General features: G+C 36.6%; 1 protein-coding gene across 1 annotated transcript in view; it reads right to left on the bottom strand.

The window, feature by feature from the left end:
• tomm70a (translocase of outer mitochondrial membrane 70 homolog A (S. cerevisiae)) overlaps positions 1–16,528 on the bottom strand; it is an 87,425-nt gene extending 70,897 nt beyond the window's left edge. Inside the window, exon 1 of the mRNA XM_039744996.1 lies at positions 16,231–16,528. Within this exon, the coding sequence (XP_039600930.1) occupies positions 16,231–16,461 (231 nt within the window). The 5' untranslated portion in view covers positions 16,462–16,528. The remainder of the gene's footprint in view (positions 1–16,230) is intronic.
• Positions 16,529–26,537: the final 10,009 nt, after the last annotated feature.

Below are 26,537 nucleotides of genomic sequence, written 5' to 3'. Positions count from 1 at the left end.
ACCGTCGCTGTCGGGAAGAAAAGTGAAAACAACGAAAAAAAATGATAGGAAATCTAATGAAGAAAAATTTTAAAATATTCTTCAAAACCAACTTGCATATGCAGAAGGTGTCTTCAGTTAAATATTTATTCTTCTTTTCTTCCTAGAGGCCCAGTTTTCTGAAGCTTTCCCATAATCAAAGTCCCCAGGATCTGGGCCCTCCAAGGACATCACTCATCGTACACTGTCGTAGTGACTGTACTGCAAAGTCATCATACAGCCATCTAGTGTCACTGGCCATTTTCAGCTTAATCTGGGGAATGTTCAGAATATTTTGAATTTCTGTTAAACCAGCCATCCTAACTGAAGAATTCTGAAAGAAACAGAATAGCTGCCTTAAGATGTTCAGTTTTGTTAAATGAAGTACAGCAGCTGCTGCTTGGACACTTGCAAGGGCCAATCTGTGGTTTTACACAGTGGCAGTTGACCAAGAGTCCAGATGTTTTATCTCTAAGCAGTTTTGCCACACCTTTCTGTCTCGCAATCATAACAGCCTTTCCATCTGACCCTAGTCCAACCAGATTAGCAGTTTTCAAGCCTAGAATGTCCATAGTCTCACTCAGTGTGTTGGTTATAGTCTCCGCTTTGCCGTCAATCATATTGCGGGTTGATGCAAAACTAACTCTGACCTCTTTAGTGACCTGGCAAACATATTTATTGTAAATAATTAATTGATTTACATCTGAGATATCTGTGGTTTCATCACACAGAATACTGAAAAACTTTTCTGTGAGTATATTTTTCAGTATGTTAGATTTTATTTCTGATGCTAAGTCATCCAGTAGCTTTTGCTTTATTCTTTCAGAGGTGTAATGTGCATTTTTACCAACATTGAGATGTTGTAAAAAGGGACATCCTATTTCTTTACAGTGTTCCAACAGCTTTTCAAACAACGTTGTATATAGCAGCTCATTTTTTGCTAAACAATGCATGGATCTTAAACCTCCTACAAAGGCATCTCTCTCTCTGTAAGTTATTTAACACAGATACAGATCTTTCAATTTGACTGATTCCAGTTTGCTCTAGTACACGCTTTCCTAAAAGGTCAGCAGAAGAATCAATGTGCGTTTTACTTTTTTCATTGTCCAGCAAGCTTTCTTTTAGAATTCTTGTGTATGGCACATTTACCCAAGGTAACTCCCTTCTTGGGGGTGTTTGTTTGAGTAATTCATGCACAATGAGCACCACATACCATTTTCTTTGACCATTAGCCAATCAAAATCTTTAAACCATTGTTTGTTTATGCTGGATAAGCGGTGCTTAGATTTATTAATTGGCAGAGTGTGTGCTGAAGAGACTTCCCCTGATAGACCAGCCTCTGCAATGTCTTTGTCTGAAATTGCCACATCAGGAGTTGACGCCGTACCTTCATTAGTTTGTGATGTCTCTTTTCTGAAATAACTGAGCAGTGTTGTTTTCTGAACACTTCTTTTGCTCATGTTGGTAAAACGTTTGAAAAAATTTTTAAAGTAGTACCTATGAATAAGACTTTTGAGTGGGAAAGGGAGAGCCTGTTGGATATTCAATTCACACTTGCACTACGGCAGGTACACCTTCTCAACATGTCCACTTTAATCTTGACAATTATGTCGAGAAAAAAGTTTACATTTCCACTTTAATCACAAAGCTTACGTCAAGAATAAAGTCGACATTTCCACTTTATTCTTGACATTTCTACTTTATTCTCACCGTTTAGCTCGAGATTAAATTTGACATGTTAACTTTATTCTTGTAGTTTGTCATTAAAGTAGAACATCGTAAACTAAACTTCATCTTAAAATGAATGTTTAATTTACAAGAATTTCTCAAACCCCATCATAAGTTATGTGGCAACATGTCAACTTTATTCTCGTCATAAGCATCAAGATTAAGGTGGAAATGTCGAGAATAAAGTCAACATCTCGACATATAGTTTTTTTTCTTCACTTTGTCCGTATTTTTTTCTTCACTGTGGCCCTAATATGGTTCCATAAAAAACCCTCAGCAATTCAGTGACAAAACTTTTGCTCAGGACACAGTGTGTTCTGCAAGGGTTTCTGCACACTTTTTGCAATATGAACGCAAGTCCAAATATGAGCAAATATAAGAATGACAGATGGAATTACTTTAAACAGGAACCACAGTGAGTGCTACAAGGATTTTTGCTCACAGAACACACCTTAAACAACTGTATATATATATATATATATATATATATATATATATATACATACACAGAGGAAACTAAAGATACGAACACCTCTGTATACAAGAAATTCAAGATATGAGGAAACTATGAGCGAAAAATTCGGATCTAAATACGAGCATTGGCTCGCGTAACGAGACACAAGCCAGGCTGTGGGTATACGTGACTCGTTTCCCGATCCGCCTCGACTCGGAGATTCACCCAAGCTGACGCTGCCAGCCCGTCAGCTCACTCAGTGTTCCTTGTTCTCCCGTAGCGTGAGGATATATGCGTTTGTGCGCTTGTGATCTCATTGTTTCGCTGTAGCAGTTTGCAGTATAAGCGTATATAAAAATATCGCGGACATGCAGACGGAGAATAGGAGACGATTGCCCTCAAGAGGGGAGAGAGAGAGAGAGAGAGAGAGAGAGAGAGAGAGAGGCAGTCGCGCGCGCAAGTGACCGAGATAAGGAGAGAGAGGCGAGCGAGCGAGAGAGAGAGAGCGATGCGTGCGTCTTGCGAGAGAGATAAGAGAGAGATGCGCAGAGAGAGAACCACCATCAGCTAAGTTATGATCACATGACGCTCAGCAGACAAAGTGTATCCATACTACTCGTATTGCAAGACATCGCACGTTTTATCAAGTCAAAATTAATTAAAAAATTTAAACCAAGTAACTCGCAAACTGAGGTTCCACTTGTATATATTATTTATCAGTGTTATTTGTTAGGAAAATTGATTTTTATGTTGATATTTTTGGGGGTGCGGAACGGATTAACTGGATTTCTATTATTTTCAATAGGGAAGTTTGTTCTAGATACGAGAAATTCACAATACAAGCTCAGTGCTGGAACGAATTAAACTCATATCTCGAGGTTCCAGTGTGTGTGTGTATATATATATATATATATATATATATATATATATATATATATATATATATATACATATACTACCAAAATACCCACGCTTCGCAGCAGAGAACTAGTGTGTTAAAGAAGTTATGAAAAAGAAAAGGAAACATTTTGAAAATAACGTAACATGATTGTCAATGTAATTGTTTTGTCACCGTTAAGAGTGTTGCTGTCACACATATATATATATATATACTAGCAGAATACCAGCAAGCTGAGAAGTAGTGTGTTAAAAAAGTTATGAAAAAGAAAAGCAAACATTTTAAAAATAACGTAAGATGATTGTTAATGTAATTGTTTTGTTATTGATATGAGCGTTGTTGTCATATCTATCTATTTATATATGTATATATATATATATATATATATATATATATATATATATATATATATATATAGTATGTATATATATAGCAAAATACCTGTGATTGGCAGCGAGAAGTAGCAAAAAAGAAAAGGAAACATTTTAATAATAACGTAACATGATTGACAATGTAATTGTTTTGTCATTGTCATGAGTGTTGCTGGCATATATATATATATATATATATATATATATATATATATATATATATATATATATATATATATATATATATATATATATATATATATACACACACACACACACAGACACATATATAAACATATATATATATATATACACACATACATATATATACATATATACTGTATATACACACACACACACATATATATATACATATTGTATATACACATATACATATCTACATATATACTGTATATACACATATATATACAAATCTACATATATATATCCACATATATATATATTAGGATGGGACTCGATTAAAAAATTAATCCAATTAATTAGAGGCTGTGTAAGAATTAATCTTGATTAATCGTATGTAATCGACACGTAAATTTGCCCCAAATCGCAAATGTTTTTTTTAATTTAAAAGTGTTTTAGTGGGCGACAGAATCAAATAATAGACATGTACATGAATATTGTAAACTGAAGCTGTTTTAATTTCTGAAAAAAAGCCTTTAAACTGCATTTGAATTCAAAACAGAAACAAAAATATCATCCCTGGTTAAAATTGGGCAGACTTAAAAATAAAGTGGTAGTTTAAGTTCTTTAAGTAGATTTTCAGAATAGTATTGTCTTTAAATAATAATAACCAAAATTTCAACATAAAGTGCAGTTTTTCTTCTTAAAAAATAAGTCAGAAACATAAAAGGTAATTTGACCAACTTAATCTTTAAACTCTGAGTAACCTTAGCCAAAATTATTTTGTACATTAGGCTAAAACAGTGTGATCATTGAACATTTTGTAATTAGATGTAATCAGAATTACTAACGGTCATGGAAGTCCAATGATCCCCAGTAAGAGCCACAAAGTCCGCTTCTGTAATGCATCTAATTTTGCTTGCTTTTCAGTGTGCACAAAACCATGCTTTTATCAAGGCTTACGCTCGGAAGTCGAAATGATCAGTCGAGGAACGCGCTTTATTCCGACTCTAACATTTTTGTAGCTGTGATGTGTGCATCAGTGTAATGGATGTACCAGGAAATCATGCATTGACAAAAGTTCCCGCTTGCTTGGAATTGAAAGTGTGATTCTATTTTTAACGCTTATGGAGTACATGCATCAAGCTTCTCAGCTGTGCTTGTGCTAATAAAGGGAAACATTTTAAAAATAACGTAACATGATTCTGCTAACCTAATATTTTTTCATACGCCCCAAACCAAGGAGATGCGAAGGTAAAATGAATCGGTAGCGCGTAGTACATCCTCTCGAATCAACCTCAATGTCGGCATTAGAGGCTTAAGACTTACAATTAGCCACAGCGTGTGGCTTGTCTATGCAGAGTATGTACTGTAGATCGGGTATATATATATATATATACCGCGTATCGCAGTGGAGAAGTAGAAGTTATGAAATAGAAAAGGGAACATTTTAAAAATAACGTAACATGATTGTCAATATACAGTAATTGTTTTGTGAGTGTTATTGAATGTTGCTGTCATCAAGGATTTGATTATCATTATTTGTTTCAATCAGGTCGATTTGTAGGATGTGTTGTGTTCAAGTTACATTCCGGTTTGTCAATCGCTGTAAAGATAAGAGGTTTCATTCATCGATTAGTTTCTTACTGCATCAATAAACAGCTCGCCTTCCTCTTTATCTGAGATGTGACAAACTGCATGCACGGGTTTTTTTACACTGTCTTCCTTTAGCGGACATTCACTTTTTCCACCGTGTGCTTTGTTTCCGCAGTAGCTGCACTTATGAATATGTATGTATCAGACGCTTCATATTTTTTGCTGCCTTCTCAATTGTGTAATTCGGTTTTGTTCAGCACTCTTTGGAACTGTTGCTTTTGTCTGTGCACTGCGCCAGTTCACGCGGAGCCGCTTGGTGTTCTTGCATCGAAGGTTCCCAGCTGTGCTGGTGCCATCTCGTAATGTCAGCTAAGACCCGCACTTAAAAGTTTCTCTCGCAGTTTCAATGAGTTTGTGCCAAACACCACCCTGACCATCTCATCTTCCTCTGCATAAGCACAGTCCTTCACACGTGAATATTTACCGGCAGTGTTTGTATTGGATTGCCGCTGATGGACGGCCTTATATGGGCAGGCACTAAATTACAAACGCTAGTGGCAGCCTGTCTATGAACTTAATTTAATATAAACTTACGGTTCACGCCGCTTTGTTTCCGCAGTAGATGTACTTATGAATATGCTTGTATGCATCATTTGCTTCATAATGTTTTTCTGCCTTCTCAATTGTGAAATGGCGCTTTGTGCTCATCGCTGTTTGGAGTTCTTCCTTGTTCTCTACGCACTTACGTAGGAGGCGTGATGATGTCACACGAAACTGCCCCCCACGGCCATCTCCAACTCAACTCCATTACATTATATGTAGAAAAATAGGTTCCAGTTATGACCCTTACGCGTAGAATTTGAAATGAAACCTGCCCAACTTTTGTAAGTAAGCTGTAAGGAATAAGCCTGCCAAATTTCAGCCTTCTACCTACACGGAAGTTGGAGAATTAGTGATGAGTCAGTGAGTGAGTGAGTGAGTCAGTGAGTGAGGGCTTTGCCTTTTATTAGTATATATATATATATATATATATATATATATATATATATAAACATATCAACATATATACACATACACACACACATATATATATATATACACGCAGACATATTTTCCAGATATGTTCCAGATTTTGATAAAATTTGGAACATTGTATACACCTGAGGGTAATTAATACAACTGTTGTTGGAAAACATTTTACATACACTTTGTATCAAACATTAAGTAAATCAGCCGACTATTGTTGAAGATGTGATGAAAAACATTTTTGTGTGTTTTTTTTCCACTCACAGTGTATATATCTATACTAATAAAAGGCAAAGCCCTCCCTCACTCACTCACTCACTCTCCAACTTCCCGTGTAGGTAGAAGGCTGAAATTTGGCAGGCATATTCTTTACAGCTTACTTACAAAAGTTGGGCAGGTTTCATTTCGAAATTCTACGCTTAATGGTCATAACTGGAAGGTATTTTTCTCCATTAACTGTAATGGAGTTGAGCTGGAAAGACGTGGGGGGCGCGATGTCACACGAAACTCCGCCCCCCACGTCTTTTCAGCTCAACTCCATTACAGTTAACAATAGTAATAATCACGTGAACTGACTGTCAACGCAGTACGTAGAAAACCAGGAAGACCTCCAAAAAGCGCTTAAGAAAACATGCAATATATAATGGAGAAGGCAGCGAAACAATAAGAAGCGAGCGAGTGACATATACTACCATATTCATGAGTTCTGCTACCTCGGAAAGAAACCAAGGTGTAAACCTAAACTTTAAATTAAGTTCATAGACAGGATACACATGCGTTTCACATGCCCACAGGTAATGCGGATACAAGTTTAATGAGAGGACGCAGGATATAAACGAGAGTTTTGATCACTTTGTAACGAAGTTAAAATTGTAGGTGAAGGGGTGTGCTTATGCAAATTTCGCGAGAGACTGTGTTTGTGGGGATTGACAGTTAAGGCGGTGGGGAGTCACGCCATCATCACCCCTCCCATTTACCTCATTTCGCTCTGAGCTGAGCTCAGTTAACGCCGCCTTCCCAAGCAACTTCGCCAGACTGCCACCAAATACTCACAGAAAAATCCACAAGTTAATACACACGCTGTCTCTAGAGTTTCTCCACACTGAATCCTCCAGGCACTACTTACAAAAGGTTACATTGACAATCGTGTTACGCTATTTTTAAAATCTTTCCTTTTCTTAGCACAAGCACAGCTGAGACGCTTCGATGAATGTGCTCCATAACGCTGCTAAAAATAATGCATTTAATCACACTTTGCATTACAAGCAAAGGGAGCTTTTGTCAATGCATGATTTCCTGGTACACCGATTACATTGATCAGCGCATCCCGATTCATTTTACCCTCGCACCACCTTAGTTTGAGAAGAAGTATGAAAAATATGAGGTTAACACAAAAACAGATCACCAATTCAAGCTTTATGAATAATCGATTCGCCATCAATAATTGTTTTGGTAAAGCCATCCTCTTCCATTTTATAATTTTTCCATAACTAGCCATGATTAAATGAACGGTAAAAAGTAAGAGCAAAGCGAGGGTGACTTATTTAGGCAGGCATATATATGACAGCAACACTCATGACAATGTCAATCATGTTACGCTATTATTAAAATGTTTCCTTTTCTTTTCATTACTTCTTTAACACACTACTCTCCGTGGCGCTGGTATTCTGCTAGTATATATATATATATATATATATATATGTATCTGTGTGTGTATATGTATATGTGTGTGTATATGTATATGTGTGTATATATATATATATATATATACACACACATACATATATAAACATATACATATATACACACACACATATATATATAAACTGCTCAAAAAAATTAAAGGAACACTTTGAAAACACATCAGATCTCAATGGGAAAAAGAAATCCTCCTGGATACCTATACTGATATAGACTGGGTAATGTGTTAGGAACGAAAGGATACCACATCGCTTGATGGAAATGAAAATGATCAACCTACAGAGCCCTGAATTCAAAGATGCCCCAAAAATCAGAGTGAAAAAATTATGTGGCAGGCTAGTCCATTTTGCCAAAATTTAATTGCAGCAACTAAAAATTGTACGCAGCACTTTGTATGGCCCCTGTGTTCTTGTATACATGCCTGACAACATCGGTGCATGCTTCTAATGAGATGACAGATGGTGTTGTGGGGGATCTCCTCCCAGATCTGGACCAGGGCATCACTGAGCTCCTGGACAGTCTGAGGTGCAACCTGGTGGCATTGGATGGACCAAAACATAATGTCCCAGAGGTGTTCTATTGAATTTAGGTCAGGAAAGTGTGGTGGCCAGTCAATGGTATCAATTCCTTCATCCTCCAGGAACTGCCTGCATACTCTCACCACATGAGGCCAGGAATTGTCGTGCACCAGGAGCCACTGTACCAGCATAGGGTCTGACAATGGGTCCAAGGATTTCATCCTGATACCTAATGGCAGCCAAGGTGCCTTTGTCAAGCCTGTAGCGGTCTGTGTGACCCTCCATGGATATGCCTCCCCAGACAATCATTAACCCACCACCAAACTGCTCATGCTGAATGATGTTACAGGCAGCATAATGTTCTCCATGGCTTCTCCAGACCCTTTCACTTCTGTCACGTGCTCAGGGTGAACCTGCTCTCATCTGTAAAGCACAGGGCACCAGTGGTGCATCTGCCAATTCGGGTATTCTATGGCTAATGCCAATCGAGCTGCATGCTGCTGGGCAGTGAGCTCAGGGCCCATTAGAGGACATGGGGCCCTTGGGTCACCCTCATGAAGTCTTTCTGGTTGTTTGGTCAGAGACATTCACACCAGTGGCCTGCTGGAGGTCATTTTGTAGGGCTCTGGCAGTGCTCATCCTGTTCCTCCTGCCCAAAGGAGCAGATACTGGTCCTGCTGATGGGTTATGGACCTTCTATGGCCCTCTCCAGCTCTCCTAGAGTAACTGCTTGTCTCCTAGAATCTCCTCCATGCCCTTGAGACTGTGCAGGGAGACACAGCAAACCTTCTGGCAATGACACGTATTGATGTGCCATCCTGGAGAAGTTGGACTACCTGTGCAACCTCTGTAGGGTCCAGGTATCGCCTCATGCTACCAGTAGTGACACTGACTGTAGCCAAATGCAAAACTAGTGAAGAAACAGTCAGAAAAGATGAGGAGGGAAAATGTCAGTGGCCTCCATCTGTTAAACCATTCCTGTTTTGGGGTCATCTCATTGTTGCCCTCTAGTGCATCTGTTGTTAATTTCATTAACACCACAGCAGCTGAAACTGATTAACAACCCCTCTGCTACTTAACTGACCAGATTAATATCCCATAAGTTTCATTGACTTTATGCTATACTCTGATTAAAAGTGTTCCTTTAATTCTTTTGAGCAGTATATATATATATATATATATATATATATATATATATATATATACACACACACATTCATATATATACATATACAGTGGTGTGAAAAACTATTTGCCCCCTTCCTGATTTCTTATTCTTTTGCATGTTTGTCACACAAAATGTTTCTGATCATCAAACACATTTAACCATTAGTCAAATATAACACAAGTAAACACAAAATGCAGTTTTTAAATGATGGTTTTATTATTTAGGGAGAAAAAAATCCAAACCTACATGGCCCTGTGTGAAAAGTAATTGCCCCTGAACCTAATAACTGGTTGGGCCACCCTTAGCAGCAATAACTGCAATCAAGCGCTTATGATAACTTGCAATGAGTCTTTTACAGCTCTGGAGGAATTTTGGCCCACTCATCTTTGCAGAATTGTTGTAATTCAGCTTTATTTGAGGGTTTTCTAGCATGAACCGCCTTTTTAAGGTCATGCCATAGCATCTCAATTGGATTCAGGTCAGGACTTTGACTAGGCCACTCCATAGTCTTTATTTTGTTTTTGTTCAGCCATTCAGAGGTAGATTTGCTGGTGTGTTTTGGGCCATTGTCCTGTTGCAGCACCCAAGATCGCTTCAGCTTGAGTTGACGAACAGATGGCCGGACATTCTCCTTCAGGATTTTTGGTAGACAGTAGAATTCATGGTTCCATCTATCACAGCAAGCCTTCCAGGTCCTGAAGCAGTAAAACAACCCCAGACCATCACACTACCACCATCATATTTTACTGTTGGTATGATGTTCTTTTCTGAAATGCTGTGTTCCTTTTACGCCAGATGTAACGGACATTTGCCTTCCAAAAGTTCAACTTTTGTCTCATCAGTCCACAAGGTATTTTCCCAAAAGTCTTGGCAATCATTGAGATGTTTCTTAGCAAAATTGAGACGAGCCCTAATGTTCTTTTGCTTAACAGTGGTTTGCGCCTTGGAAATCTGCCAGGCAGGCCGCTTTTGCCCAGTCTCTTTCTTATGGTGGAGTCGTGAACACTGACCTTAATTGAGGCAAGTGAGGCCTGCAGTTCTTTAGACGCTGTCCTGGGGTCTTTGTGACCTCTCGGATGAGTCGCCTCTGCGCTCTTGGGGTAATTTTGGTCGGCCGGCCACTCCTGGGAAGGTTCACCACTGTTCCATGTTTTTGCCATTTGTGGATAATGGCTCTCACTGTGGTTCGCTGGAGTCCCAAATCTTTAGAAATGGCTTTATAACCTTTACCAGACTGATAGATCTCAATTACTTCTGTTCTCATTTGTTCCTGAATTTCTTTGGATCTTGGCATGATGTCTAGCTTTTGAGGTGCTTTTGGTCTACTTCTCTGTGTCAGGCAGCTCCTATTTAAGTGATTTCTTGATTGAAACAGGTGTGGCAGTAATCAGGCCTGGGGGTGTCTACGGAAATTGAACTCAGGTGTGATACACCACAGTTAGGTTATTTTTTAACAAGAGGGCAATTACTTTTTCATGTAGATATGTATGGATATGTATATATATATATGTTTATGTGTGTGTGTGTGTGTGTGTATATATATATATATATATATGACAGCAACACTCATCACTCACAACAGTGATAAAACAATTACATTGAAAAACAATTACATTGACAATCATGTTACGTTATTTTCAAAATGTTTCCTTTTCTTTTTCATTACTTCTTTAATACACTACTTCTCTGCTGCGAAGCGCGGGTATTTTGCTAGTTAGTATAGATAAATCTAATGTGAAGTCAAGCAAAATGACACCTTTTATTGGCTAACTAAAAGATTACAATATCTGTTGAGGCAACTCAGGCCCCTTCTTCAGGCAAGAAAAAGGGGCCTGAGTTGCCTCGAAAGCTTGCATACTGTAATCTTTTTAGTTAGCCAATTAAAGTTGTCATTTTGCTTGACTTCTCACTAATTTCAAAATGGCTAACATAGTACAACACCCTAGTAATATAAATCTAAATAATTCTCATCATGGAGGGAGTATTTTTTGTTACAAAACTCAAAGGACCCATCACGCAATGATCAAAAGAAATTGTTGAACACCTCCTACAAAAATCATTATGTCTATAGATCAAGACAGGGCTAGAAGATAACTCTAAAGACTTTATGGGTTCAAAGAACCACAGTCATACTACCCTAAAGAAAAATGCTCCTAGGAGTGCAGTGCTTCACACAGAAATATTATAAAATTCATGTCATTTTATACAAATTGTAGGTTACAAAAGTAAAAAATGCTTCAATTATTTTAAGAAACTAAAAAATAACAGCCATGTTTTAACATCTGTCCCACAGTACTCAAAAAAGCTGGAAGACACATATACAAACTTTTAGTATATATTTCATTAGGTCATTATAAACTGTTAATGGAATTAGCCAACATTGTAATATTAAATATAGAAGGACTGTGTTGAGTGAAGTAACTACAGGACATTTACAAACATTTTTCCACAGGTAAATTAATAAAACTAATTAAAATATGTCAAGATTTATGGTTGATATTAAGTGTACATGTATTAAGAGTTAGCCACCCTGGGTTTAGACTGGAAAGGTCCTGTTTTAATATTACAGTAATTCATAATAAAACAACCATTTGATAGTATTAAATTATATGGCACTGTTGTCTTATGGTTCCAAAAGATTCTGATTAGATGGTTAATGAAAGACATCACTTGATAGCACTAAATTATGACATTACTTGTCTTAACTTTCAACATGTTTCTGATTAGTTGGTTAATGAAAGACCAACCATTCAACTCCAAGCATCAGGGACTCAAAGAGGTAATATTAAGTAGGGTATAGAATGGCTTCACACCAAAATAGCTGTTTTTGCAGTAGACATCTATTTCTGACTTAACTAAACAAACTAAGGAAACTTTCAAGTCAAGTGGCTATCTCTGTAAACAGCTTAGTTTACAACAGTGATGAAATGAGATACACTTTATGTTAATTCCAAGCCTTAGCTTATAATCCTAGCAAAAGGAAATTTCTCTTACAATGCTATGCACTAACTTAATTGCAGACACACAGTGCAAAATAAGCATGGCTGCACTAACAGCATAGCTTATTGCTTTATTGCTGATAATGAACTACCAAAAACTAAATGTGTGTCTTTATTCGTTTTAGACGCCAAAGTAAAGTTCACTGGTATAACAGCTAAAATGTGATGAACACAGCGAATGCATATATGCCACTTTTTTAAAAAGTACAAGAGCAAATGAGATGCAGTCTCCAGTTACAAGAAATTAGTACAATTAAGAACAGTTCACCTCAATGTATATAGGCAGAAACAACAAATTCTGATAACATATGAGAAACCCTTAAAACACTGCATAAACCATTTATAGGAATTATATTAAAAAATCTGATTAAACTTCAATTGACAAGTTTGACTCTACAATTGTACAGTCCCCTGTACAATTATTGGCACCCCTGATAAGAATGAGTAAAAAGGGTCAATTAAAAAAATCACTTTTCGGTGAATTACCTTGATCACACACTGAAAAAATGAGAGAAATCCAGCCTTTACCTAAAGTAAATTTATTCTGAGAAAACCAAATGTAAATGGAAGAAATGTTAAAAAAGTTTTTTGATACTAAAACAGCTTTAAAGAGCTTATATAAATTAAAATGTCCTGAGTAATCTTGGTATTCACTCACATGGCACTGCTAGAACCATCTTTGAATTTTTTGTTTACTATTATCAATTTTAAGGCAATATTTATTTTTCAGTTAAGTAACAGACATTGCAGGGAATAAATTTAGTAAGTGAAAATGGCAAGATAAATACTTTGCAATGATTATATTCTCTATAAACCCTGCTCAAAAAATAACCCTACCTTCCCTATATTTGTTGTCACTGGGGGGGAATGACTACAAATGAAACTAAGACAGAGATATTTAAAGTTGCACATATGGTAAGTAAAAATTATTACAAATAAACAACTGGAATGTGAAAATAAAAAAAACAGTACTCTTCATCAATAAGTTGAGGGTGAGAGGCAGGTCTTAAATTCAAAAACTAATTCCCATGTAAAATGCATCTCATGTTTGTGATGTGTGCCGATTTTTCTGGAAATAATGATTTAACCATGTTTTACATGGTTGAAATGTATATGTTTTGAATGTTGCCGCAAACGACGGAATAATCAACACATGGATTATACAACACACAAAAAACGTTGAGGTTTCCCCGCAAAATAAATGTTTTTGGTGTTGTACAGCACTGCTTATTATTAAGCTGTACTATTACAATAAACTTTTTTTTACCTGCATTCTTAAAGCAAACATGAGATTACAAATTAAACACATGGACAGTGTAACATATAAAATATCACTTTTGGGAGGAGTATTCTTTTAAAGCACAGTCCCCGAGACTAGAATTGAGTCTTGTCTGTTCCTCTCTTAGGTCTTGAACTGGCTGTGAGAAAAACTAACATCAACAAGATTCAAAGAGTTCTTTTGAAAATCCTCTTCCTCATGGACAGACTAAAGAAACAGTATAAAGAAAAGTGGAGCTTCTGGTAAAAACGTATTGTTTTATGAGACTGGAAACATCAATACCACTACGATTTTGACCAGTTACTTTCTGTGGCTCCTGTCTTCTTTAACAATACGAGTTCCAACAATGTATTAGACAGAGCTTTAATTGACTAATAGAGCTGATTGAGGTGTGTCTGCTGCACTGCTTCGCTATTTATTACAAATTGAGCAAAATATTTGCCCTTTTTAGCTTAGGAAAAACATACAGTTGTGCCCATTGTATTCCCTGAAAAAAATAGCTGCAATCTGGAAAAGGTGATACACTATTTCTCACATATCTAGGAATTTAGTGGGAATGACCATCCCCACTTTTGAGGATGACCCAATAATATTCAAGGCTGACAGACGTCTCACATGCCAGTACTGGATAATGGGAGAAGAATCAAAGTTGTTTAAAGTTCTGTGATCCCAACATCAAAATTGTATTTAATTTTGTCCAAAATAAAATAGGCCATTGAGCAGTATTTATCAACGGTTTACTACTTCTCCAGGAAAAATTTAGAAAAATATATTCAAATCAAAAAGACGCATTTGACTATTAAACATAACTACAGCTCAGAAAAAAAGTAGGTGAATTGAACAGCACACTGAAGGAATCTTTCAGCAAACCCCTTACATCTGCACATTTCAATTTTCTACCAGCACTACACTCAGGTCCCAATCCAGGTAGATTCATTGTGTGGTGGGTGCAGCAATGCGCTATCAGTACATGCTCCCAACAAAATATTTTTTGCAGGAAATTACACCTTTATGATTGATAAAAAGCAAACCAACAGGTGTCTTCAGCAAAAAAATGATTAGAAAGTTTTGAAGTTTTGCATGCCGCATTAACTGACTCCAGGGGTTCAACCAGTAATGGGATAAGAGGTCAAAGTTAATTTTCTTCACAAAAGTGAAAAAATGGAGATTGATCATATAGACATGTGGAAATGATATTTTATGTTATTTCAATGTTGCTGATCATAAAAATAATAGTTCTGATATTTCATTCTTTGCCGGTGGCCCGAGCCCCCTAACAATCACTCCCAGAAGTTTAAAAATTTCAAACATAAACATGAGATATTATTGCTAAGACTATTTCAAGGCCAGTGATTACAAATATGATACTTGGGATCTAGGCCTCTATGAATTTCTATCAGAGGGAGAAACATGACACATTCCTATTAGAACTGCGACTATTTAGACTTTATAACCTTAAATTGAAGCACACATTTTAATATTTCAAATATCTGATACAAGTATTTTTGTTTATTGTGTAATTCATCCTCATGAAATAAATCATTACATTTTTTATCAACACCCCAAGTCAGGGCAGCTTACACAACTTCATACATTTTTTTTAATATGACGTTAACACCAAGCCTGCACTTAACTAGTTAGTGTGGTTTTATACCTTACGTAATGAAATGTGGTATGCACCTACTATGTACCACTAAGCAAGTCATGTACCCGCTAGTGTTCCTTGTTACTTACACATGTAAAATTTGGGGTACATAAAATCACCAATTAAAAATAGTGGTTTTTTTTTTAAAAAAAAAACCAGATTAACAAAAACTGAAAATCCCGTTCAAGGTGTTAAACAACAATCTATCTTCCTCCGGCAACGTTTTAATGATACGTATTTTGCCTTGCTATATACTCCATTCTGATATGACAGCATGGGTAGGTATAATGGTGCAATGGGTAACGTGTAATAAAGTAACTTATTTACATTACAATAACTTTTTTTACATTTCATTAGTTCTTGTTCTCACGATCTTACTGTAAACACTCTATGGGGAGGCGTAATACGCAAGTGCCCCACAGGCAGCATTGAAAGTACATTTACAGCTACCCCGCCTCCTACCCTTTCACCTGGAGGGGCGATTTTAAGCAAAAAAACATGACCACTCCACCTGTCTTGTGCCAGCCCCTTCTCCACCGAGGGACTCGGTGACCCTTTGCATGCTCCGTTTAAAAGCTTCTCGAACTTTAGGCTGTCTGCATGTACTACCCGTCGTGTCCTTGACCACTAAATGCAAGCCCCTCAAACCCTCTCTCGAAATCCTCTTTCGAAGATACCCCGATCTCACCATCTCCTCAGGCTGCTTGCCGTCAGGGTGCCCTGGCACGGGGCTGGCCCGGCCCTCCGGAGTTTTTCTCTCGCAGTTGCCCTTGCTTAGTGCCTCCTTCCTGCGACTGCGGTTCCATAAGTACACCGCACCAGCTCCCAAGAGGATAGGGGCTCCGACCATAAGCGCAAGCTGCCAGCGGGGCAACCCGCTGCCAGACTGCGGGTCCACAGGCTTCGAGGCAGCCATCATTCACCCGCACGCTGCGCTTCACAGACAGGGGAGAGAGGTCAGGCGCGGCGCCGATGCATCATGGGATACTGGCTGAGTCGTACAATCCGTCGCGTCACCGTGGAAACCACGGCGCGCGTGCGCCACGAACTACCCTTTGTAATTCTGGCCAATCAGTATGCACGTATGGATCCAACGTTCAGGCGTGTATACAGTACTTCTAGAGACCCTAAATATATGAAAAGCATCCACATGGAGGAATATTTCGGACAAAATTAATTAAATAAATAAATGCGTAAATAAATAAAAGTACTGTGAAATGTGAGCATAAATAAATAAATGTGTCATGAAATGAGAGCCTAAATAAATAAATATGTCATGAAATGAGAGCATAAATAAATATGTTTTTTGTTGCTTATTTATTTATATAATTTTGTCCGTAACATTCCTACAAACCGTCATGAAATACGACTTGAAATAAAACTGTCACTTTCACTTGTCAAAGTTGAGAGGGTGGGCTCTAACACGCCCTCTAGTTACTGATTGGTGAATCGATAGCACAAGAATTAATTAGCAAAATGCTTACTACTGCCGATGAAATGGATTCTGCCGAAGATATTACGTATTACAGAGAGAGAGATCTGAAGATTTATCGGAAGAAATTACAGTGTTGGCGGCCCTTTTAGACTCGAAGAACATGTGGAACGGACTCGACTACACACCAGTTCTGCAATCTGTCGTACCTTTAAACCGCATAGCAGAAGGTGTTCTATTGACTCGGCTGGAATGTCAAAGGATGGACATCCAGATCAGGGAACTGTGTCACCTGAACTGGACTGTAGGAGAGTCCGTTCCAATTTCAAAATAGTTTCATCTATATCGGAGTCTAAAAGGGCCGCCAACATTTTAATTTCTTCCGATAAATCTTCAGATCTCTCTCTGTAATACGTAATATCTTCGGCAGAATCCATTTCATCGGCAGTAGTAAGCATTTTGCTAATTAATTCTTGTGCTATCGATTCACCAATCAGTAACTAGAGGGCGTGTTAGAGCCCACCCTCTCAACTTTGACAAGTGAAAGTGACAGTTTTATTTCAAGTCGTATTTCATGACGGTTTGCAGGAATGTTACGGGCAAAATTAAATAAATAAATAAGCAACAAAAAACATATTTCGTGACACATTTATTTATTTATGCTCTCATTTCATGACACATTTATTTATTTATGCTCACATTTCACAGTACTTTTATTTATTTACGCATTTATTTATTTAATTTTATCTGAAATATTGCTCCATAATTACAGAGCCACCGCACCATACATCACCGCAGTTTTGAAATTTAATAGACAGGCAGATATAGAAATAATGTAGATCGTACTAGGCTACTACAAAGTAAAACTGAAAGGTATTCTTTGGTATTAAGTCATGTTTAATGGTAGCTGGTGACTTACATGCATGGCTCGCTTAAACTCCTCGTTCTTTAACGTACATGTGCACGCGACAGTGGAGATATTTCGGTTATCTTAATTTTACAAATGTTGCAAAAACATATCATTATGACAGAAATTTCGGCGATCAACACGTAATAAGTGGCTGATTTTATCGTTCTATGATGATGGTGATGTACAGGAAGTTTTCTTAAAACGGAGACCTTAACCGAAATAACAACACAAGCTTTACGCGCAAATTGTAAGCACGCGTCTTTACGAAGAGGAGATGTTCACTTTTTTAAATTTCAGTCCAACATCATAAATATATTGACCAATGAATGTAAAATACGTACAGATTGACGTGAGAAGTTATAAGGTCTGAGAATACAGTGCGTACAGCCATTCAACAAAGCTTAGACTTTGTATTGGAAATGAAAGGTGCCAGCACTAACTCCAGTGACATAAATAGACGAGGTGTGGGTTGAAATTACTAAATAAAAACTATAGTTCATAGTCGAGACAAAGAAGCCTAAACACATTGTGAATTAATTCTCAGAGTTGTCCAATTTATTTGATCTTGTTTGTGTTGTATTACTTTAACGTTTGGAAGAATCATATCCAAGGCCAGAGAATCTGAAGTTTTAAAATGATTAACATTCCATTAAACATGTTAAAAGCCTTCTATGCAGTATTGAGATAGTGTTACGGTAAATCGATAACAACAGACATGGCAAATTATGGACCCATTGGATAAAAGGTGAAAACAGAGAAATACTGTAGGCTAAACCTTTTTTATGTGTATGCTGGGGTGTACAAACAATGACAAAACTTTCCAGAGTGAAGGTACCAATACAGTCTACTGCATCAACTAAGATTTAGAACATAATGTTTCTGGCCTATGGCATAGCAATAGATTGTGCAGATTATGCAAAGCACAAGAGCCTATGAGCTTGGGTGAGCCCACTCGAGGCCGTATAGATTTTTAAACAAATGTTAATAACTTAAATTACTTGCACAGTTCATTGTGTTAATAATTCCCACTTTCAGTGGCATATTTGCACCATCACCAGGCAAGTCCAGTCCAATCCATGATGATGTTATATATTTGGCAGGCCTACAGTTTACACAAATTTAACTTCGGGAGTTCAGAGGCTCTGAGCCTTACAGATAAATGCACATTCCCAAATTTGGTTACCTTTGGCATACCATAGCAGACATGAACGGAATAAGTTTTGAAGGACGTAAAATGAATAATGTCTATCTATTATAAAAAAAAATCTTGGGAGGGAGACTAGGGCGACGACACGCGACCTTCTCGGAAGACAATTTGATGTCCCATGTGAGAAGGCAGTGAGACCACATTTAAAAGAAGTTCACAGACATCAAACCTAGCAGTAGTTGGAATGCTTTTGGCAGACACACATCATGTGCTCCCAACTCTTAAAACAACGACAAGCAGAACACGCAGCTCGTCAGCAGATGATCCGACTGCTTCTCCTTAACGTAAGTTAAACAACGTGAATGGAATAGACACGAAGTGGCAAAAGGACAGCTGCTGTACAGGCTTTTAAATGATCAATGCGCAGCGCAACAAGCAGAACACACAGTGCACCAGCAGCAGCAGTTAAAAGACAGCAGCTGATCCAACGGCATCTCCTTAGCATGTGTTCAACCCCCTTCATAATGCGAGCAGCGTTATAGGCTACATCCTGTGAGATTTAACTAAGCCCAGGGTCAGAAATAAAGGATAAATATTGTTTTTACAATAGTTTTAAAGCAAAAGTGAACATAATGCATATGTAACAATTCCCATGAAAATAACAGTCTCTTTAAATTGTGTATCGAGTAAACCAAACCTGGGGGTGGGCGAGCAAAGCGAGCAGGGGTTGGAGCCCCCTAGTAAATATACATTATTATCATAAATAATTGTTACTTTTTTATTATGATTTGATGCCAACAGTTTTTGAAGTTCAAACTTGTAAACGGTAAATCATAGCAATTCTGTCGTTAAGTTATGGTCTCCGTTAGTCGGCAAACGCAGAATATTTAAAAATTTGACACTTTTTATTCTCTCACCTCACAACGCCATGTTGGCAAGTAGTAGTGGATCTGGTTAACATTATAAGACTTGTGCTACTAAACATAAGGCATGCCTGCAACAGGATTGAAAAATGTAAAGCTTACCAAGATTTCTACCCTTTTCAAAACTGAGCAAGGGCCAGCAGTAGCAACTGAGAATGCTGATGCTTTTGAATTGTCGCAACAGCCACAGTGAGTGAAATTGTTGTAACTATCAAGTTTGAAAGTAGTTGTACAATAGCTTCAGATCAGGCGCTATCTGCTAAAACTGTTAAAAATGGAGAAACTGCTAAAGACAAACCAGCAACATATATAACAAAGCAATTTCCTACTGACAAGGCAAATTTTTTGGAACCATTGACATCTGACTTTATGATGTCCATTTTCTCAGAACTTGTGTAAAACAAGTCGATTGTGTAGTAGTATCCTGTCAGCCGGTGTTGTCATTTTAATTTGTCACAAACTGAAATTGCTTCATTTGTGAAAAGTCAATAATTTTAAACAGATGTGTACGTTGCATTCTTGGAAAAGCAGTAGTTTATAACAACGTCGATAATTCTGATCCTGTTGTTGTATATTTTTTTATTTTGAGCATGATCCAAAAGAATGTGATTGCTTTGATAGTAATATGATTAATGTGTCAAAAGAGCATAAAGCATCAAATAGGTTCAGTACCATATCAATAAAACATATAAAATATATTGTGAAATCCAAAAAGGATACAATTTTCAGTTTTTAGGAGCCATGGTTTAGGTGTAGTTCTTAATTTTAGAATACTGCTGATTGACAAAATACTGTGAGAATAGCAGTGACTGGAAAGTAAGAATGTCTACACTTTAAAGATGAGTTCAAGATGGGATGATATATTCTGATAAGGTGGCCACTAGTTGATCTAAGAAATGCATGGGTTAAACTCACTTGTTTTGTTTCTGTACTCATTGTTGTAACCTTTTTTGTAAAACGTTGTGCTTATTTATGTTGGATCTAGTTGTGACAAGTTTTTATTATTATCAGAGACAATATGCTTACACTGCTTATTTTCTATTGATTTGTTTTGCTTTTCCAAGTTATATATAAAAATACACTTGTTAATTTTTATAGTAGAGTGGTATGTTCAGGAAGCATACCTATGGCCTTTCAGCACTTTCAGAATTGTTACAACTCGTGTCTCAGAAAAATGTTGATCAGCACATCTCCAGTCTTTGTTGTTTGTGAGTCAGTTCTAAAGTTGAAATAGTAAATATTTTAAACAAATTTAAGTTTCACATTTATTTATATGTAAAATTAGCAATTTTATTTTTAGTTTATCTTAAAATGAGACAGCATGGTGGCTTAATATTAACCCTTACTGCCTTACAAATGTGGGAACCATAGATTTATTCAGTGTATTGGTAAAATCTTCACATACTTCCTGATTCTACTTTTGTAGCCAGCATGAAACCATGTATCTCAATCTATTGTTTTGAATTGGGGTTATGAAAAATGTGCTTGTTATTATATGAGAAAAGACAAATATTTTAAAAAGTCATATATTCAGGCAAACATTACTTTCACTTTCACATCAATATTACAAATTTCTAGACTTCTTTGTTATGCACTATTCATTAAAGAATCATACAAATCTTGACCATATTTATTCTAAGCAAAAACATTGCCTCCTGTTGTTCTTGCTTTAGTAGCTATTAGTTAAACTGTTAAACATGGCTGTTAGCTGGAAATAATGGCTATTTATTAATCTGTGCAGCCTCTTTAAGTTTACTTCAGACTGCTGCCTCTTTGACTGTGCTTCTTTTGCCTAATGGCAAGTGAAAAATAGAAAGGACAAAAAGCAGAAGGTAATGAGCATTTTAGTAGATTTTCCAATGTCTTCTTTGCTCCTTTGCATTTTTCATTTTATGACTCCTAAGGGTATAAGAATCTCAGTGCTTTTTTTTAATCATAGCCAAAGCAACTGCCTTATGCAATCTTTGTGTAGCACAGTTTTGTCCTGAAAGTCATAGAGGATAGGAAAGCACTGGCATATTTGTACAGTGGGTCAGTTTAAAGTCTTTATCCAAATATATAATTTAAGAAGCCGAAATGTGGGCCTCAAAACAACAACAACATTTATTTCTATAGAAAATTTTCATAACAACAATGTACTGTAGCTCAAAGTGTTTTACAAGATGACAAAGAGAATGTTACAAGTAAAGAAAATAATTAAGGTAAGGGAATAATATTAAAGAATAAGTAACAGCAAGACAAAGTAAGGCCAAATGGCCGGTTGGACAGTAAGAAGAAAAAAACAAAATCTGCCGAGATTCCAAGGCCAAAAGGTTGCCCAGCTCCCACTGGCCACTCTACCTAACATAAATGTTCCTAAATTAGTACTCTTTGGTTTTATACTTCACAAGATAGGATTTGATGAAGTTTGTCTCATGGACAGATGAGATACTCACTTTCATTCCATCGTCTCAAAAGGCAGCATGGTGCCTTGATAGGTGGTGGTGGCCCAGATCGCCACCACAGAAGAACCAGAAAAAGCAGCAGAGAATAGTGGGGATTAATCCAGATTACAGATCCCTGATGAATATGATTATTCTATACCCATGTGGTGTATAAGGAATATAACTGAAATGTAGCCACAAATAAGCTTTATTAAAATAATAGATTTTTTAACAGTTTTTTTAAAATGCTCCACAGTATTAGCCTGTGAATTTCTATATGAAAAGTATTCCAGATTTTAGGTGCATAACAGCAAAAGTCTGTCTCACCACTTCTTTTAAGGCTTAGCTCTTGAAATTATAAGCAGACCTCCAATCGAAGATCTAATGTTAAGACTGGGAGTATAGGGGACATGCATTCCAAAATATAGGATGGAGCAAAATTATTTAAGGCTTTATAAGCTATTAGTAGTATTTTAAAGTTAATTCTGAATAGCAGAGGTAGCCAATATAACAATGCTAAAACTGGTGAGATGTGCTCAAACTTTCTTTTTCTGGTTAAGATTCTGGTTGCTGCATTCTGCACTAATTGCATGTGATTGATGTCTTTGTTAGGTAGTCCTGTTATGAGTGCATTGCAGGTCTCTAGTCGACTAAAACCAAAGGCGTGAATTAATATTTTCAGTGCCTTGTAAGGGTATAAGAGATATGACTTTTTCTATATTCCTTAAGTGAAAAAATAGAGCCCTCGTAATTTGGTTAATATGCAATTTAATGTTTATGTCAGAATCAATGATTACCCCTAAACTCTTTCCCTCCACTTTGATTTTTAAACCTAAGGGATCAAGTTTATTTCTAATGCCCTCTCTATGTCCATGTTTGCCAATCACTAAGATTTCTGTTTTTTCCTTATTTAGTTTGAGAAAGTTATGACTCATTCATTTTGAAATCAGTGGATTTAATGGAGTTTTGTCTTATCTTTTGCTTCCATTACATGTTTCAGCAGAAACTAGGATTTGTAAGAACAGGTATAATTTTGTTAGTCTTTTGATGCTTTTGTCTCTGATTTCTTTGGTTTACTGCAGTTGTGTTTTTTAAAAACAAAACATAGTAACCTCGTATAACTTATATCAACTAAAAGCAACATAGCAAGTACAAAAGTATGTTCACACCATGATAATCAGCCATCAACCCCCATCCAACAAAAAGAGCCATATGGTTACAGAGCCCCATCTAAAATGATGCTTTACATAGAATACAACAGTAATTATGATAAAAAGGTTAAACACAGGCTCAGTATGTTTACCTTCATATTTATAATATTTTTAGGAACTAGGGAGCTTTGCCCCTTCTCGCTTCACTCGCCAACACCCGTTTTTGTTTTTCTGGATACACATTTTTAAGATTTTTTTTCTTTAAATTTTTGCTATTTCATTAGTTTCACTTTTATTTCAGAACTTCTGTAAAAACAATATTTGGAATCTTTCGAGTCCCAATGTGTTGAATCTTTTTAATGAAGTCAGTGAGACATGTGTTTAATGACTTTTTTACCATAATTCAGGATAGGTTTCTCTGTTTTGAATTTCAGTACAGACAAAACGATCTACATCATCAGCAGTTAATAATTTTTTTTGCAGAGTAACTACTAAATGCATGTGAGGTAACTCCGTTTATGAAATTCTCCTGACTTAAACTTCAAAGCCTCACAATATTTACATACTTCTGACATATCACCTATGTCCATATATTCGATCTCTATTTGCCTTTTTGTTATTTCTCCAAGTAATAATTTCTCTTTCTTTGCACTAATGGAATGTTTACTTTCTTTGTTTTGACACTGTCGTTTTTTTCTGCTTTCATATTCTGTATCTTGCTCTGCATGTGTTTCGCGCTTACGTTTTTTTTTGAGTCTTTTGAATTCCAGTTTTCATTATCTCTAACCTGCTCTGCATGTGTTTGGCCCCCTTGTTTTTTAACCTCTTTATGACGTTTTACTTTGTTTTCTACTCTGTCTTTTATTTCTGACCTCACTTTATCTTGCATTTTTTTCAGTGACACCTGGTCCATGGTGATTATTTTCCCTTTTTCAAGTAATAATGTCCATTTGTTTGTGCTACTGCAATCTTTACTTTCTTTTTTTTATACTTTCTAATTTTCCTACTTTCATATTCTTTAACTTTCTCCACATGTGTATTGTGCCAACATTTCTTTTTTGAGCCTCTCGAATTCCACTGTTTTCATAATCTCTAACCTGCTCTGCATGTGTATAGCGCCAATGTCTGCTTTGGACATGCTTTTTTTTCAATTCCACTTGTTCCGGGCTGATAATTACTTATCATTACTTTCATAATCTCTAACCTGCTTTGAATGTGTATAGTGCCTACGTCCAGATTGGATGTGCTTTTTTTCAATTCCACTTGTTCCAGGCTGATAATTACTTTCCTTATTTTCTGAATTTGCACCTAGATTATTCTTTTTCTTTTTTGTCTCTCCAACACTTTTGAGTCTCTTTTCTCTGCGCTGTTTTCTTCTTCGCTTAGTCGTCTACGTTTCATTTATAACATATTGTCCTTATACGCTTTATATGCGCTGACAGCCCTGGATCTGTGTGTGCTCAAAGCCAAAACACGACTGAATGTGTTGCTGCCCGTGCTCTTATTTGGTTGTAAATAGGGGGTGTCTTGCAAGAATCTCATGTTCTACGTCATCGTGAGACGGTCCTGGGTCAATCTCTTGGCAGAAAGTCTCATGTTTAAGGTGCCCACGAGACTAAAGAGACTGGCCACGGAGCATCTTGCGTGTCTTCTGTGATCATAACGTGAAGATCACGATTTTTGGGGTGTCTTTGAATTCAGCCTTCTGTAGGTTGATCATTTTCATTTCCATCAATGTGACATCGTTTTGTTGCTTACACATTACCCAGTCCATATCAGTATAGATATCCAGAATGATTTTTTTCCCATTGAGATCTGATGTGTTTTCAAAGTGTTCCTTTCATTTTTATGAGCAGTTTATTATTTTGTTTATGCCAAGTCGTGAAAAAATTCAGAACAGATTCTTAGGAATGAAATTAGATTTTTTCCAATTTGAAGTAACATAGAAAATCATTTTACCACTAAGCCATAGATGGAGGAGTAAAATTCATCCAATCCCAGTCCATTTGCATACTTTTATTTATTCTGGTATTACTCCAAATATTACTCTTAATGCATTAGTAGTTTTTTTAAATACAAGGCTGTCTGAGAGATTTAGAAATGTTTTTGTGTAAAATTCTCTAATTATAGAACATTCCCTGAAAATTTGGGGTAATGATGCAGGAACTTGATTGTTCACTGTTTGGATCTTGCCCTGGGTACTTTTTAGATGAGATATAGGAGAGTGGTTGATGAATAATTAATAAATGAAATACTTGGTACTTATTAAACTAGAATGTATTTTATGAATGGTCAAAATCTTTTCCTTTACTAAAATGTTAATAGACAAACCTCTTTCCTTTAATTCCTTTATATCATTAATGGTTAATTTCCTTAATTCTTTTTTAGCTGTAACCTGTAGATGCTGTCTAAATCCTCCTTATCCAGACTAACCAGTTTTTCCTCAGGGATAGATATAGATGAAACATGAGGAAGGATGAGTATCTTGCTTTTAGCAACATTTCTAATTTGTATATAAAAATAGTCTGTCCCTGGAGGCTTACATTTAAAGCTTAATACTTGAAGTAAATGCATGATCAGTACAGAGATCTACAAATATCACAATTTCTGTAAACTAAATATACAGTAGCATAGATTAAATAAGGCTGAAATACATGGTTAACATAAAGGGGCAAGGGATAAGAACTTTCTTTGCCATTGTCTTCTGTTTGTTCAATACCTTTAGTGCATAGTGAATCACTGGGTTACTGGTAAATTGACAATAATTTGTGTTGGCTGGGGCACAAAGCAAAACATGCAAGGAGATTTAGAACAACATTTCCTTTCCATGGCTAACCAAGCAGGTGTAGTTTCATGGACTTCAGCCAATTTTCAACATTTTATTTTGTGACTATTCCCAGCTCCACAGTATACCTGAAAGGTATGTAATGCCATAACAATAATAATAATAATAATAATAATAATAATAATAATAATAATAATAATGCCATGCCTCCTTCAGCTTTAGAT

This window comes from Polypterus senegalus, chromosome 2 (genome assembly GCF_016835505.1).
Source record: "Polypterus senegalus isolate Bchr_013 chromosome 2, ASM1683550v1, whole genome shotgun sequence".
Taxonomy (NCBI): Eukaryota; Metazoa; Chordata; class Cladistia; order Polypteriformes; family Polypteridae; genus Polypterus; species Polypterus senegalus.
This window is presented reverse-complemented; position numbering and strand designations above follow the sequence as displayed.